This window comes from Danio aesculapii, chromosome 4 (genome assembly GCF_903798145.1).
Source record: "Danio aesculapii chromosome 4, fDanAes4.1, whole genome shotgun sequence".
NCBI classification, from domain to species: Eukaryota; Metazoa; Chordata; class Actinopteri; order Cypriniformes; family Danionidae; genus Danio; species Danio aesculapii.
The window spans coordinates 52,454,596-52,468,353 of NC_079438.1; the positions used below are offsets into that span (position 1 = coordinate 52,454,596).

The 13,758-nt window shown below is 33.0% G+C and overlaps 1 protein-coding gene across 8 annotated transcripts in view; it reads right to left on the bottom strand.

Annotated features, from left to right (window-relative positions):
* Window positions 1-13,758, bottom strand: part of foxp2 (forkhead box P2) — a 139,087-nt gene that overhangs the window by 69,585 nt on the left and 55,744 nt on the right. For 4 of the 8 annotated variants that reach the window (XM_056456044.1, XM_056456046.1, XM_056456048.1 and 1 more), the window contains one exon: window positions 8,378-8,555. The exons of the other annotated variants lie outside the window; for them this stretch is intronic. In XM_056456044.1, coding sequence (XP_056312019.1) covers window positions 8,378-8,545 — 168 coding nt within the window. In that variant the 5' untranslated portion in view covers window positions 8,546-8,555. The remainder of the gene's footprint in view (window positions 1-8,377; window positions 8,556-13,758) is intronic. 8 annotated transcript variants of the gene reach the window in all.

A 13,758-nucleotide genomic window follows, 5' to 3' on the forward strand; every position in this document is an offset into this window, starting at 1 on the left:
AAAAGTGTCTCTGGTGAAACAGTAAGTGTGTGTATGTGTGTTATTTACACACTGTAGTGGAGGAGTCTCAGGCCGGTGTGATAAAGCTAATGAGCTTCTTTGTGCTGGAGTGTAAATGAGACAGTCACCTCGCTTTCGCTATCTGCGGCGGTAGAGACTCCAGGGGTGATTACTGCTTTAAATTATGCTCAAGGGCAAAGCGCTATTTGCATCAGAGGGGCTTTTATTTGGCTGATGAGCGGCGAAAAAAAGCGTCATCGCCCTGCCTGAAGATGTTGCACTCGCTGCAGCTCCCGGTGGACGGCGGGGGGAGACGAAAGCCAGACTGAATGTGTTTGTGCGGCGTCTCGGCGTTACTTTGTTACTTTCCCCCTTGCTGAATGACAGCCAATGGACCCCTAGAGACGCCTCTCCTCCCCACCTCCATGTGCATGAGCGGTAATGTGTTTGTGGGGTGATGATGGAGTCAGACTCATTGAATATCAATTAGCATGCTGCTTTTTTGGCTTCTGTTTATGGTCTGTTTTCCAGGTGTAAGCGTTGCGAGATCTACCGTGCAGAAATAAGTCTTATTGAGGCAATTCGTTTTCAGCGGTCCCCCACCTCCCTCCTTTCCTACTACCTCCAATTTCATTTGCTCATACACCTGGAGAAGACGAGGAAAATATGGCTGACACTGGCTGTCAGGAGTCTCATCTTAAATTCTCCTCAAGCTAAAATGTCGGGTTAATTGCTGTCATTTTTACACCGGGCCAGTGACTTACACACCGCTTCCTGTAACAATCACTGTTAGCAGGGGGGGAAAATTATATATGTGTATAAAATGAACACTGTGCATCTGGACATGACGTTCGTATATGAATATTAAAGTTTGGCTTATAAAACAAACATAGAAGTGATCAAATCTGAGAGTAATACAAGAAAACACAACATGTTTTATCAAATCGAGTTGAATTTTGACGAATGAATGAAGGTGAATGGGATGGTGGTTGTGTGGATTTTTAAACGCTCCCATGGGAACTTCCTTTAAAGGGAGGAAGTTCATTTTGCAGAGTACGGCTAACTGCATTAGAAATCCATACAATCTTATTAAAGCTAAACTATCATCTAGAGGCTCCATCATGTTACATTACATCCCATCTACATTTACAGATCAATGCAAACCTACTTGTTTACATGCACCGTTATGAATATAACAGCATTAAAAGCTCATTTAACAACAGCTTAAAAATCAATCCAGTTCATGTCTTTAGCAATAATTTTTCCCAGACACATATCTTCTACAATAAGGGCCTTACGGAGAGGTAATGTTTTCCAAATGTCTCAGAGAATGTTGGGAGATACTATAATGCTCAAACCTTCATTTAGTTCATTAATAAGTGAATGAATCTGAATCCTTGTGCCTATGCTAATGCAAACAGCACACTGTATTTGTATTGTAATTTAAAATATATATATACATCTTCACATATTTGGGCTGCACAATATATTGTTTCAGCATCGCTATCTCAATGTGCACATCTGCAATAGTCACATCGCAGGATCTGCAATGTCAATTCAGGATTATAGTTGAGTATTAGTTCAAAACACACATGAATGTTGAGTAACTGCAAAGTTTAACCACAAAGTTATCAAAAAGATTATAATTTGCATGCTGTTTAAGGCCTGTGACTGTGTACGCGTTTCAAGCCAGTTTAAAGCATTCAGGAAACTTCAAGAAAAATTAATACAGTATTTATACAATGAAGATTATACAGTGTTATTTATTTTACATTTAATTATTCGATTTGTGTACCTGCTGTCAGAAAACATAAGGCATTTATTTCCTAACTACATCTAACTACAACTACATACTATTTTCATCCAAAATTATTCTAAAATGATTCTTTCCGAGTAGAGCTATTCGTTTGTCATTACATCTGTTAAAATGATACTCAATATCGCAACATGTATCGCAGGAAAGTAAAATATTGCAATTTCAGTTTTTCCAATGTCTATCACATATCTTCCATAATAAGGTCTTTATTTGGAGGTAATGTTTTGCAAATGTCTCTTAGAATGCTGGGGGATATTATAATGCTCTAAACCTTCATTTAGTTCATTATAAGTTAAGGAAACCGAATCCTTGTGCATGCTTATGAAGATTTTTGCCTTTTTTTCATTTTATGCAATTATTTTTTGTGTGCTCATTTGCCTGTGTTATTGCAAACAGCATATTGTGTGTTTATTGAAATGTAAAATCTATCTATCTATCTATCTATCTATCTATCTATCTATCTATCTATCTATCTATCTATCTATCTATCTATCTATCTATCTATCTATCTATCTATATATATATATATATATATATATATATATATATATATATCTTCAAATATCTTCCATAATAAGGTCCTTATGGAGAGGTAATGTTTTGCAAATGTCTCTGAGAATGTTGGGAGATACTATAATGCTCTAAACAATAATTTAGTTCATTAATAAGTGAATGAATCTGAATCTTTGGACATCCTAATGAAGATTTTTTCGTTTTTTTTAATCATTCTGCCTATGTTAATGCAAACAGCATAAATGTAAAGTATATATATATATATATATATATATATATATATATATATATATATATATATATATATATATATATATATATATATATATATATATATATAATGGTTTGCAAAAGTCTCTGAGATGTTGGGAGATATTATAATGCTCTAAACATTAATTTAGTTCCTTAATAATTTAATCTGGTAAGATTTTACAATAAGGTTGTATTAGTTAATGTGAGTTAATGCATTTACCAACATAAACAAACAATAAACAATGCATTTATTACAGTAGATTTTCATGTTAGTTAATGTTAGTCAATGAATATACAGTAGTTCATCTTTAGTTCATGTTAACTCACTGTGCATTAACTAATGTTAACAAGCATTGATTTGGATGTTAATGTTCCCGTGAACCGGAAGCTGCGATCGTTATTCTTTTCGTAACGTAACGCAGTTCCTAGAGAAATGGAATTTTAAATGAGCAAACAGTGGGCGTGGCTTGTTTTTTTCTCCCACGGACAGAATAGACACAATAAAGTAGGCATTTCATTCAGAAAGATTGGGAAAGGGGTTTTTAGAAGAGTTATTACAACCTAACAGACTCCTCCTGCTCACCATTTCTGTTTGTTGTCAAAACTGAGTTGGAGCAGCGTTAGCCACGCCCATTACCTCAAAATCACATCATCTGATAAAATAACTGAAAACAAACAGGAAGTGCATTTTCAGATATCAATTAAAGATTACAAGGGCAAACTATTTTTTTTTCTTAACGACATGCACAGATGAATTGTTCACAAAACTAACAATGTGAGCTACCAAAATCATATGGTTAGGTTCTGATTCTTGGGGACTTTATTAATGCATTAGTAATTGTTGAACTATGATTAATAAATGTTCTACAAGTTTCATTCATTATAAGTTCAGGTCATGTTAGTAAATACATTAACTAATGCAACCTTAATGTAAAGTGTGATCCTTGCACATCCTCTTGGAGATTTTAGCCTTTTTGATTTTATGGATTTTTATATTTTTCATTTTATTGATTGATTGATTGATTGATTGATTGATTGATTGATTGATTGATTTATTTATTTATTTATTTATTTATTTATTTATTATTTATTTATTTATTTATTTATTTATTTATTTAATATATATATATATATTTTTTATTTATTTATCCATTTTTTTTATGTGATCATTCTGCCTGTGTTAATGCAAACAGCATAGATTTCGGCATACAAAATGTGTGTTTTTATTAAAATTTTAATATTTCACTACTTACTTCCAATAACTGTTTTTAAAATTGTTCTACAAAAAAATTAATTTTCAGCATCTCAATGGCGCTATTGAATCCCACTTGTATTTAAGCAAAAATTCATACATTCCCAGCTAACAGGCTTTTATTTTGTTGCCAAAGCTTCAAAATTGCAATTGATTTTTTTTTTTTTTTAAGAATTTACAATTTTCAGGTCTTTGACACTGTATATTATTTAGCTTAGCCTGTAGACTTTTAAAAAGTGTACAAACTATACATCTAAAGTTAATATCCATAAAATTAATGATTTTTTTTTAATCAACATCATGCCTGATGCTGGTAAAGAGATATTTGTCATTTTGCAATATACAGTATATTTAAATATTAAAACATGATACTTTTATTTTGTTTTTTATACCAACATTTTGTCCCCCGTGGAAAAAAAAACTGCACAATTGTTCAAGTAAAATAAACGAACACCAATGCAATTTTCTAAATTCTGTGTGTTTCATAATGCACAGATCCACTAGTTAACAAACAAGTACAATTATGTTTACGCAGAACTCTTTCATCCTGCAAGCCTAAAAGCCAGAAATCTAGGTGGTTATTAGCCGTTTGTGCAGGAATTCTCCTGACTGTGCCGTGTGCAGGTGCGAGTGTGTGTATTGTGCAGAAAGTGTGTGAAGTTAACAGCACCTGGCCTCTCTTTAAAAAGCCTCCGGAGGCCTGTTAGCTGGTCCACTCATTTCAATGTGTCTGTCTGCGTCTCTGGAAGTGAAACACTGTCAGTCTCTCCACTGTCTGTATGGCACTTATCTCTCTGTCTCTTCACTCTTTCTGCTTACACTGCCCTTTTCTTACACTCTTACTGCAGATTATCTACACGCAGATAACACCAAGCAAAATGCAGCTGTACATGAGTGATGCTACTAACAATTATTATTCAGTAACAATGGCATTTAAAAAAATAATAATGTGATGTTAACCTGACATAAACACATACATTTGTTTTAATAATAATGATAATAATACAAAATAAATAAATAATAATAATGATAATAATCTTATTTTTATTTATAGTATTAGTACTTTATTTATTATTAGAAGTATTATTGCTTATTTATTTATTTATTTATTATTTTATAAGTAATTTTAACCAACAATAATTATTATTATAGTAACAACAACAACAACAACAATAATAATAATACAAAATAAATAAATAATACAAATTATAATTGTTATTATTATTATTATTATTGTTTCTTTTTTATTAATATTAGTAATTTATAGTAAAGTATTAGTAATTTATTTATTAATAAAGGTATTAGTGCTAATTTATTAGTTTATTTACTTTATAAGTAATTTAAACTAACAATAATTTTTATTAAATATAGTAATACAACAACAAAAATAATAATAAAAAAATAATAATGATAATACAAAATAAATAAATAAATACTAATGATAATTGTTATTATTATTTATGTCAAATTAGTAGCAGTAGTAGTAATTTATGTGTTAACAGAAGCGTTATTGCTTATTTATTTGGTTATTTATTTTATAAGTAATAAGTAACAGTAACTGATATTAAATATAGTAATTGACCAATAAAAATAATAATAATTTGGTTTTATGCTGTACTTATAAAGGCTCAATAACACACACACACACAGACACACACACACACACACACACACACACACACACACACACACACACACACACACCACACACACACACACACACACACGCACACACACACACACACACACACACACACTTAAAATGTAATAACTATGTTTAGAAATATTAATAATATATTTGTGTTTTTTTAATAATTATGTATGTTTACACCAACAATACTAAAGTTATATAAATAGCTACATAAAACAACTATAAAGCACTATAAAAACTACAACTTATTTTTATGTGATTTAATGTTTAATATGTTTATTATTTTATTTATTTCAATTAATTTGTACTATTATATGATTATAAAAATCCATGAATATGCATGTAAATATATTTTTAAATAGGCTATTAAATTCATATATTTAATATAAAAAAATTATTATTTATTTTAATATTTTTTAAACATTTTAATTTGCTTAAAATAAATAATTTGTAATAATAATAATAATAATAATAATAATAATAATACATTTCAATTTGTTTATACTATTATACGATTGCAAAAAATGCAAATCTATGAATATGCATGTATAAATATATATATTTAAAATAGACATTTAAATTTTTATTCTGTATTTTAATACCTCTAAATATTTTAATATGTTTAAGATAAATAAATAAATTGCTGAAACAACAAAAAAAAATAAATAAATAAAAATAAATAAATAAATAATAATAATAATCATAATAATAATAATAATAATAATAATAATAATAATAATAATAATAATAATAATAATAATAATAATAATAATAATAATAAATACCAACATGAACAACCCATACCTGCTCTGGCTCAAGTTGACAGAAACACTTTTAAAGACACAAACACAGATCTCCATTTCACACACATACACAGACACAGCCAGTGTAGTGTGCAGGTTAAAACAGGAGTCAGTAATGAGAAAGCGGGAGGGGTTTGACCTCAATCAGACGCGTGTGAGAGAGAAGTGATGATGAATGGAGGAGATGGGGGTGAGCCTGCAATCACCAGCTGGAGAGGGTGGATGATGCAGGGGGTGGGGGGGGGGTGTTCGTACGTTCACTGGGGCCACAAAGAGCCGCGGGACACACTTCAGTCTGCTGAACTGAGCCTGGTGCAAACACACAGGCCCACGGGCTGCTTTCAGCTGCTGCCAACTAGGACTGAGACGCTCAGTCACACTTACACACACACACACACACATGCACAATGAAAAGAGCTGGTGTTCCAGAGATAGAAACTTTACAATAAAGAAATTAAAGTTTAATAAAAATATTATAAAAGAAATGTTTAAATGATTAAAATCTGTCATTTTGCTTACTTGGAAATGAGAATTTTTGTATAAAAATGTATATAGCAACTGAAAAAAGAACATGTAATTGTTAAAAAAAGTTCAAATACCTACATTAAAATGTATAATAAATTTTAAAAATGCATTAAAATGCAAACGAAAATAATATTAATTATTAATTTAATTGAAATTATTACTTTGGAAATGATTTGTCTATGGTTTAAAGAAATTAAACATTACAATGGCAATATATACAAGTAAAAAAACAATCATAATTTAAAATACTCTAAAAATAAACGTCAACAAAATTTTGAAATCAACAACTTTGGTATTATTTTGTCTACTTTAAGCATTTAAGGAGTGTAAACATTGATGTTGCATCAAAAAAACATGAAAACGTAAAACAAACTAAATATGAAATTAAATATTAGAAGGCAAATTGCAAAAGATATTGTAAATTAGAATTATAAATATGCTAAAAAAAAGCACATTGCACTTGCAATTAGTTTGCCAAGTTTGCTTTAGTATTGTGTAAACATTCACATGACAACCAAATAATACGAAAAAGAAAAAAATAAATAAATAAATATAATGAAAATGAAACCCAAAATGAAACATCACTAATAAAAAACACAAATAAATAAAATAATCAATGAATGTAATAAAAAATAAAATATTGCACAAATACATTGTTATATATATTTATTGAATAAGTAATTCAGACATTTATAAAAATTCACGACAACTAAAACTATAAAAAAAATGCTTAAAAATAAAGTAAAAAAAATTATGCTTGAAAATAAAGCCAAGGATGCTCAAGGAATCTGCAATCCTGTTTCCACACACACTCTCATAGAGTGACACACTTGTAAGTGAATAAGTGAACACACACACACACACACACACACTCCACAGTGCCTGCAGACTCTCCGTGAGCTCAGCCTGACCTCTCATGCTGCTCTTTTGGAGAGCTGTCAAACCCATCATTCACTGCACCGCCATACACACACACACACACACACACATGCATACTGTACATACAGCCCTCGCAAAGTCACAAACAATCAAGCACACAGTCCCTCCACACATATAAACCAAAAGAAAAACACATGCATTGGCTTTTTAAAGCGAACAAGCAGTGCAAGTGTTGGGAAATCAAATAAGGAGGCCCTCTAGTGGCCACAAACAACCAGCAAACCTCCGTATTTCACACTCACAAACCACAACTCTTGCATTGAACCACCACCACCACCAACATAAAACAAAATCAAACAACTCACTCCAAATGAAGTCAATCTAAACAACCCAAAAAGTTCGAATGATGCACAAAAAATGAAGTTTCACACCCAAGACAAACAAAGTAAAGCTAAATATGGACCACAAAATGCCCTCAAAACAAAGCAATAAAACAGTCCAGAGTCCTGCCTATTAAATGCACACAGCTGAAGGGTGTCAGTCAAAAAAGCTGCCTGCTGAGCCTTGTGTGAATGCCAGCGATAGAGAGAGAGAGAGAGAGAGAGAGAGAGAGAGAGAGAGAGAGAGAGAGAGAGACGGAGCGCGGCGGATGACAAACGGACGGGGGGGAGAGAGACGCAACTTACCTGCTGTTGTTGCAGATGCAGCAGCTCGACTGCGCTTACTTCACTGCTCGTCTCCCCACTTGATCTTCCATCTCTACTGCCAGCATCTAATTGGCTGCTTAGGCTGCTCATTCCATTTTGACTCATTGAACTGTTGCTTATTGTCTCATTGGCCGACTCCTGCATCATGACTTAATACCTAGAAGTGATTAAGAGGCACCGGTTAAGGCTCTTGTTACAATCCCCTTTAGTTGCCTCCTAAAAAAATAGGGGGGGTTAAAAAAAAAAAGAAAAAGGAAAACTGGGGGCGAGAGAGGAGGAAAAAAAAAAAAGCTTTCCATTATCAAGCCCTGCTCCCTTTGCAAATTAAAGCATTTACCGGGGGGAGGGGGTTGGAATTATGCATTCGCTGTGTAAATGAGGCAATACAAAGAGATGCACGGCTCTTGATGGCTTTTATTGGTTTGTTTGTTTGTTTATTTGGCTTCATGTGTGATTTTTTTAAGTTGTGTTTTTTGTGCATGTTGATTGCTACATGGATAAATGTTACAAAGTGTGTTAAAAACATATATTAGTTATTTGTTTATTTATTTTGTTCAATGCATGCATTTTGAACTGTGTTTTTGTATGTTATGTTTTACATCCATAAATGTTACAAGGTGTGTTATATAAACATATGTTGGTTATTTGTTTATTTATGTATTTATTTCGTTTCATGCATGTTTTTTAGATTGTGTTTTTTGTGCATGTTGATTCTTACATGGATAAATGTTACAGGTTGTTATAAACATACATGCTGTTTATTTATTTATTTATTTATTTATTTATTTATTTATTTATTTATTTATTTATTTATTTATTTATTTTGCTTCATGCATGCTTTTTATGTTGTTTTTTGTGCATGTTGATTGTTGCATAGATAAATGTCACAAATAGGGTTATAAACTTACAGCTGAAGTAAAAATTATTAAACCCCCTGAATTATTAGCCCCTCTGTTTATTTTTTCCCCCAATTTCTGAGATGTATTTTCAACACATTTCTAAACACAATAGTTTTTATAACTCATTTCTAATAACTGATTTATTTTATCTTTGCCATGTAAATAATATTTGACTAGATATTTTTCAAGACACTTCTATACAGCCTAAAGTGACATTTAAAGGCTTAACTAGGTTAATTAGTTCAACTAGGCAGGTTAGGGTAATTAGGCAAGTTATTGTATAACGATGGTTTGTTCTGTAGACAGTCGAAAAAAATATATAGCTTAAAGGGGCTAATAATTTTGACCTCAAAATGGTTTTTAAAAAATTAAAAACTGCTTTTATTCTAGCCGAAATAAAACAAATAAGACTTTCTCAAGAAGAAAAAATATTATCAGACATACTGTGAAAATTTCCTTGCTCTGTTAAACATCATTTGGGAAATATTGTAAAAAGAAAAAATATCAAAGGGTGGCTAATAATTCTGACTTCATCTGTATGTATATATATATATATATATATATATATATATATATATATATATATATTGTTTATTTATTAATTTTGCTATACATAATAGAAAAATGTTACAAGGTGTTATAAACAAACATGTTGTTTGTTTATTTATTATATCCCATGCATGGTTTTTAAGATGAGTGTTATAAACACAAATTCTGTTTATTTAATTTGCTTCATGTCTGCTTTAAGTTGTTTTTGTGCATGTTGATTGTTACATGAATAAATGTTACAAGGTGTGTTTTAAACATGCATGTTGTTTATTTATTTACTTTACTCCATGCATGCTTTTTTTAAGTTGTGTTTTTTGTGCGTGTTGATTCTTACATGGATAAATGTTACAAAGAGTGTTATAAACTTATAAATATTGTTTGTTTATTTATTTTGCTTCATGCATCTATTAAGTTTTTTTTGTGCATGTTAATGGTTACATGAATAAATGTTACAAGGTGTGTTATAAACATACATATAGTTCATTTTTATTTGCTTCATGCATTCATTAAGTTGTTTTTTGTGCATGATTGTTAAATGGATAAATGTTGCAAGGAGTGTTACAAACATATGCAAGTTGTTTGTTTATTTATTGTGCTTCATGCATGCTTTAAGTTGTGCACATTTACTGCTATATAGATAAACGTCACAAGGTGTGTTAAAATATATACACATATATTTATAAATAAATGAAATGTAACACCTTTTATTTCTGGCTCCAATGTCTTTAAATATCCCCGTTGCGTCTCGACTGAACAGAGTTGCTTAATGATGCACAGCTAATCATGCAAAATTAAAATTTGGTACAGGAGGTGAGGGGAGAAGAGGGGGGGATTACAAATCACATGCTTCTGTACTGTGATGAACGATATAATGGTCTTTTCTTTTAGCTGAAGCTAAATAAAATTTGCCTGCTAGTCAAACGAGGAGAGAAGAAAAAGAGGCTCGTGTCACATATAGACCAGTTCTCTCCCTCCCTTTATTTTAATCACATACTCAAATATTCATTATTTCCGTATATTTAGCGCCGTCCGCCGAGCACAATTAAAATTCAAACACCAAATTCAAACAGACCCACGTCAATTTCTACTCTGGCAAATAAAATGAAAAGCAGATTCAATTAATCTGTCTATGGCATCTGCTAGGAATGAAAACAGGGGAGATTGGTGGCTGCAAATACAAATAATAATACTAATACTACTACTACTACTACTAATAATAAAAGAAATCATGAATATTAGTAATGATTACGCTAAAACAGCATAAATTATGCATATTACCTCTTCTCTGGTAATAAATGTTTTATCATTTCCCCCTGCATAAGTGTTTGTATGTTCACAGGAACCCTGCCAAGATCTTTGCGATCCTTCCAATAAATAAAAGAATCATCCGACCCAATAAATGCAATTCAAGGTGTGTTTTGCATAGTTAATACACCCTCAAGAGCCTTAATACACACAGACACGCACGTCATTCACATATTCATCCAACCCCCCTCCTCTCCTCCCATTACACATTCTTGCTCCTCTCCAAAAAAACGACGACAGGCCGTCTCGTATTTCAAAGCGTTCAAACATAAACAATATTAATTACGCTAATGGCAGCGCACGCACAATAAAATATCCCTAATCTCGTGTAATGTTTAGAGGGGGATTGGCTTTTCCACCAACACTTTCATTTATTTCCCTGACAGCTCCGCCATCCTTCTTTCCACAGATTAAACACATCAATTTTGTCACCTGCTACGTACGGACAATTAGCAGCGATCTTTGAACGAGAGCATACAGTAACTCGACAGCCGAGCCACCGAGAGAAAAAAGGAAAAGGCGACGTTAATCAAACGCACGACACAACAAAGACAGTCTTCTAATCCACGGCTGCTATTTAGATCAGCAGATGACGTTTTAAAGGCTTTGCTAGTGTCTTATGAGAAACATAAGACTTTTTCCCTTTCTTATTTCTTTTTTTTTTTAAGCACACCACCTAGCAAGAAAGCACTGGTCAACTTGAGAACAAATAAAAGTGCAGAAGATGAACAGTCCAAGAGAAAGAGAGAAAGGCACAGTGCAGGAGCTGACGAATCTCTACTGAAGAAACACAAAGCTGCCGTAGAGATTAGGCGACTAATAAGTATTCAAATTAGGCATAAATTTTACATGCCCCATGTTTAAAATATTCAGAGAAGGGCTGCTTGATTGCCTTTACGCGAATTTTATGAACAACGTAATGGAGTGTTTTTTAATGCCACAATGGAGAAGAGTTAAAAAAAAGTACAAGATGAGTTTAAAACCTTATTTTTTTTACTCTAACCTGGGAAAAAACTACAACCTGCTAAATAAAATTACACTGTAATCCCTGTTTGCACTTAAAAAAAACTGAAAACTAATATAATTCCTATGAAAATGATTCCCAAAATTAAACACACATTCTTTATGCAACTAAAGAATATCTGGAAACCACACACACACACACACACACAAAAATCCCACTTTTTCCCCCTTCAAATTTGGTTTTGGGTTTAATGACACGGAATACTGATCCTGTCATTATGGAAACACACATTATTAACACTGTATCCTCTAAATCCACATGATCCACAACTGGCGTGTAGGTGTCTAACCGAACGTAATGCTCATGCAGATATATGCAAAGTGTATTCAGAGAGATCAGGTGCTGCTTTAACCTTAATGACAGCGGTGAGATAAATTAATTAGCCATCTGAAGGCAGCATCGAAATCTGCCAATTACAATGTCAATTAGAAACACATCCTCGCTCGCGATCGTTTCCACGCGATGGAGCGGACAAGAGGAGCGTGAGGGGGGGAGTTACATGTCTGAATGACACTGAGTGAAGGAGAGAGTTGAGTACGGTACTGTACCGCCTGGACGAAGCCAAAGCAAGAGAGATAAAAGAGAGAGCACCCAAAATCTGTCTATTGTAGGATCCTTGTTTCACTTTGACCATTGTTTTGACCACCTCCCTTTAAAAAGCAGCCAGATTTGCAGCTCTGGCCCTCTAGATTTTATTTTCAGTGAGCTTTTGCCTTATTATTACCCATATAATCCCAGTCATTATCCAAAGAAACTAAAATGCATCAGTGTGTATTCAAGAAGACTGAAAAAGCCAAGTCGTTGGAATAAAAGATCTGCTTCTTTTCTCTCTCGGTGTGTGTGAGTGTGTGTGTTTTTAAACGCTGTAACAGTACCACGCTTGCGATTCCTTTCTGGCTGTGTAAATGTTTGCTCTCGAATCGTAAGGCTGTGCAAATCTGTCCTTCCCATCAGGTGAAAAATCCCAGACAGGATCCTGACAACGCATTCAAGGGGGCTACGCCTGTGATTTCAGATGGGTGGGTGGGTGGGTTTGCAAGGAAAGGTGTGGGGAGGAGAACAAAAAAAAAAGCCACAAATATAACCCAGATGTTTTTCACACACACTTTTCATGATGGAGGAGTTAAATTACACGGGCTCTCATTTGAGCTGATTTTACAACCACAAACGTTGCTTCTTTATCAAACAGGGCACGCTTCTTATCGGAGCTTGGATAAGTTCTCCATCATATGAGGCGTTTGGAAACTGCGGGATATACAAGTCGCTGAAAAGAGGCACCGGAGGCTGTGACATTAACACATTCTCACACACACACACACACTCACTCACAGAAATCATCCACTTTCGCCGAGACGCACTTCATTTTTCCCCTCCCGTGAAAAGCGGCGGCCCTCTCCCCTGATAGGACGCGGAGAACAGACCTGAAAAAGAGCTTGATGATTATTTCAGGGAGGCATCGGAAAAGGCAAACTCTGTGATCCAAGAAGCCTAGTCATTATCAGTGCATTGCTCAGGTGCCCGGAATCCTAACATTGCAAGGAAAAAAAGACTAGGGAGAAGAAGAAAAAAATCCTAAAAATTAC